This window comes from Vicia villosa, linkage group LG2, assembly GCF_029867415.1.
Source record: "Vicia villosa cultivar HV-30 ecotype Madison, WI linkage group LG2, Vvil1.0, whole genome shotgun sequence".
NCBI classification, from domain to species: Eukaryota; Viridiplantae; Streptophyta; class Magnoliopsida; order Fabales; family Fabaceae; genus Vicia; species Vicia villosa.
The window spans coordinates 82,763,733-82,767,110 of record NC_081181.1 but is presented as its reverse complement, the minus strand read 5'-3'; the positions used below and the strand labels follow the sequence as shown (position 1 = coordinate 82,767,110).

General features: G+C 33.5%; 1 protein-coding gene across 1 annotated transcript; it reads left to right on the top strand.

Moving 5' to 3' along the window:
• The first annotated feature begins 266 nt into the window (after positions 1-266).
• LOC131649476 (uncharacterized) lies at positions 267-1,221 on the top strand. Its single transcript, XM_058919237.1, has 2 exons — positions 267-597; positions 680-1,221. Exons 1-2 carry the CDS (start codon positions 267-269, stop codon positions 1,219-1,221), a joined length of 873 nt encoding a protein of 290 aa, XP_058775220.1.
• The last annotated feature ends 2,157 nt before the right edge of the window (positions 1,222-3,378 follow it).

Sequence of the window (3,378 nt, the reverse complement as noted above, 5' to 3'; positions counted from 1 at the left end):
TTTCATGGATTTTATGAATGATGAAACAGATGAAGAACTTGTGAGGCTGTTTATGGAAGAAGAAGCCTCAAGCTCTAAAAGGCCTAGATGTCAAAGAAGGAATATAGAGGAATTGTGAAGAGGGACATGATCAATTGTTCAATGATTATTTTTCAGAAACTACGGTATACACAAATGAGCAGTTTCGTCGAAGGTACCGAATGCATAAACATGTTTTCCTTCGTATTGTTGAAGCTCTGGGACAACACGATGAGTATTTTCGAATGATGGTCGATGCAACTGGTAGGTCAAGTCTTTCGCCATTACATAAATGCACTGCTGTTATTCGCATGTTAGCTTATGGAACATCTGTTGATAGTGTGGATGACTATTTGAGAATTTGTGAAACCACGACACTAAAATGTGTTGATAAGTTTACAAGAGGAGTGATCAGCATCTTTGGGGCACAATATTTGCGAAGGCCCAATGCTAAATACATTGAACGCCTAATGCGAATGGGGGAAGCACGAGGATTTCCAAGCATGTTAGGGAGCATTGATTGTATGCATTGGGAATGGAAAAATTGCCCAGTTGCATTGAAAGGGCAATATGTTCGAGGTGATCATGGGAAACCAACTGTTATGCTTGATGTAGTGGCTTCACAAGACTTATGGATTTAACATGCAATTTTTTGGTGTAGCCGGTTCAAACAACGATATTAATGTGTTGAACCAATCAAATGTCTTCAACGATGTTCTGCAAGGACGAGCTCCCAAGATTCATTATACAATCGATCGTACTGGATATAACAAGGACTATTATCTAACATATGGTATTTATCATGAATGGACCACGTTTGTGAAAAGTATCCCGATGCCACAAGGTGATAAGAGAAAATTGTTTGCCCCACATCAAGAATGGGCAAGAAAAGATAATGAACGAGCATTTGGAGTTCTTCAATCCCAATTTGCGATCATATGTAACCCAACACGATCTTGGCACTTAGACACACTCCGGCGCATAATGAATACATACATCATATTACACAACATGATTGTTGAAGATGAACGTGCCACATATGGTGAAAATTTTGATTTTTCTTATGATCATTTGAACAATGACCTAACAATATTGCCGAACGATTCTAATATTGATTTTCAAGAGTTTCTACGTAGAAGATTTGATGTTCGTGACAAACAAATTCATCGGCGACTTCAACAAGACTTGATAGAACACATATGACAACGTTTTGGGAAAGAGAATGAAAATAATTAAAAATTGTTTTAAATTTATCTTTTTCTTATAATTCGTATTAATGATGCATTTTTGAATTTATGATTTTTTTAATGTAATTTTGATGAATTATTTGTATCATGTATTATTTTATTTAATATATATTTATTTTAACCTTATTTTGAAGGTATGTCTTATTAATGGATTTTGATATATTTGAATTAATTTTTTAATTATATTTTATGTAATATATTGTGGAGTGTAGTGGGACCCATTTTCGAATTTTTGATAGGTTAGATGGATATTTGAGAATTGTAGATGAGTTGTTTAAAAAATTAGGAAGTGTGAAATAATATAAAAAATTAGGTGAGTCCCATTTAAAGAACCCAAATGAATATGATGGATGTGAATGCTCTGACTTTTTTTTTTATCGATTCTTCAAACTAAAAATACACCAAAGACCTAAGTTGTCACTTTGGAATACATGTATAATGTGTTGTTGAAAAAGTAATTCCGAAAGCAGGATTTATTGTACCCTTTTAAAAACTATCAATTTTAAATAATATACTTATAATATTTAACAATAAAAAAACAAAGGTTTAAACTAGGGCGCACGACTATATCGGTCTCTTCAAAAACTACATAAATAATAATTTAAAAATAATATTGATATTAAAAATTAAGAGTGAACAACTAGAAATCATAAAATTTACTAACTAACAAATACTTTTATAATCAAACTAATTGCAAATAAAGATCTATAGAACTCTAACTAATACTTTTAATATCAAACTAATTGCAAATGAAGATCTATATGAACTCTTACAAACAAGATTGGAAAGATACCTAACAAGGATTACCATCCTTGTTCACGGAATTTGACACCGACACAATGGATAAGAATAAGTTAATGAACTATCACTGATCTAAAGCTGATACCTCAGACGGTTCCAGAACGATCTACCATCGATGATCTAAAGCTGATACCTCAGACGGTTCCAGAACGATCTACCATCGAAGATCTAAAGCTGATACCTCAGACGGTTCCAAAACGATCTACCATCGAAGATCTAAAGCTGATACCTCAGACGGTTCCAGAACGATCTACCATCGAAGATTTAAAGCTGATACCTCAGACGGTTCCAGAACGATCTACCATCGAAGATCTAAAGCTGATACCTCAGACGGTTCCACAACGATCAACTTTCAAAATCTAAAGCGGAAAAACTTTGGACAGTTCCGTAACGATCATCCTCCTAGACTTAAAACGGCAACCTTGGACGGTTCCGAAACAGTCAACACAAAGACTTTCAAATCCTTCATCAAGATATAATCAATGGATTCATTCTGATGAACAAACCATCAAACACATTTGCCAGGGGGCATCTGAAAGCCCATCCCAGGTAATGTTTCAATCTTCCAACCACATTTCTCAGATAACATTCAAAGACAAATTCCAACATCACTCCCGATGGAGGTAAGTGCAAATTTTCAGGGCATCTAAAATATTCAATCATCTTCCACCTTCAGATTACAGACAATCTCTTCAGGTTTAAGAAGATTGAATAGGGGCAACTGTTATACCCCAAAATTTGCCCGCATCTTTTTTCAAGAAAACTTCAATCTAAAAATTAAGAGTTTCATATAATCTTGGATTTTCACATCCTGATTTATGAATACTTGATTTTTAGATTTTTTTCTTATACAGTATTTTGGCTTGCTGTTGAATTTATTCTTAATCAAACGCCAAGTACTATTTATTGCTTCACACACGCTATTTATTTGATATTTGTTTACAGATAAATAGTACTGACGCAATTGGTACAGAATTAAATCTTTTGCAGGCGCAGAGTCCGGAATTCAGACTGTACTGGTAAACAAGTAAATTATTACTAATTTTTGTTTCCCACTAACTTTTGTACTATATTCAATTATTTTCAAAATCTCTTTTCAAATCTCTTTTTCAAAAATCAAATCTTAACTTTATTCTACACATCTCTCTTTTTCCCAACACTATCATACACTTTCTTTCAAATCTTACTTCCACTCAAATTTTCCTTTTGTACGGAATCACTTCATTCCCTAATGTCTCTATCCTTCTTTTCATTCTATAAATACCTCTCATTTTTTCCATAAAATCTCACATCAAATTCTAAATCATTTCTC

What these genes read in the sequence shown, in the direction of transcription:
- LOC131649476 (XM_058919237.1), top strand. Translation starts at nt 267, where the DNA reads ATGGTCGATGCAACTGGTAGGTCAAGTCTTTCGCCATTACATAAATGC. An exon ending in GAAAGGGCAATATGTTCGAG is followed by an intron (nt 598 to 679) that starts GTGATCATGGGA and finishes TTTTTGGTGTAG; the next exon opens with CCGGTTCAAACAACGATATT.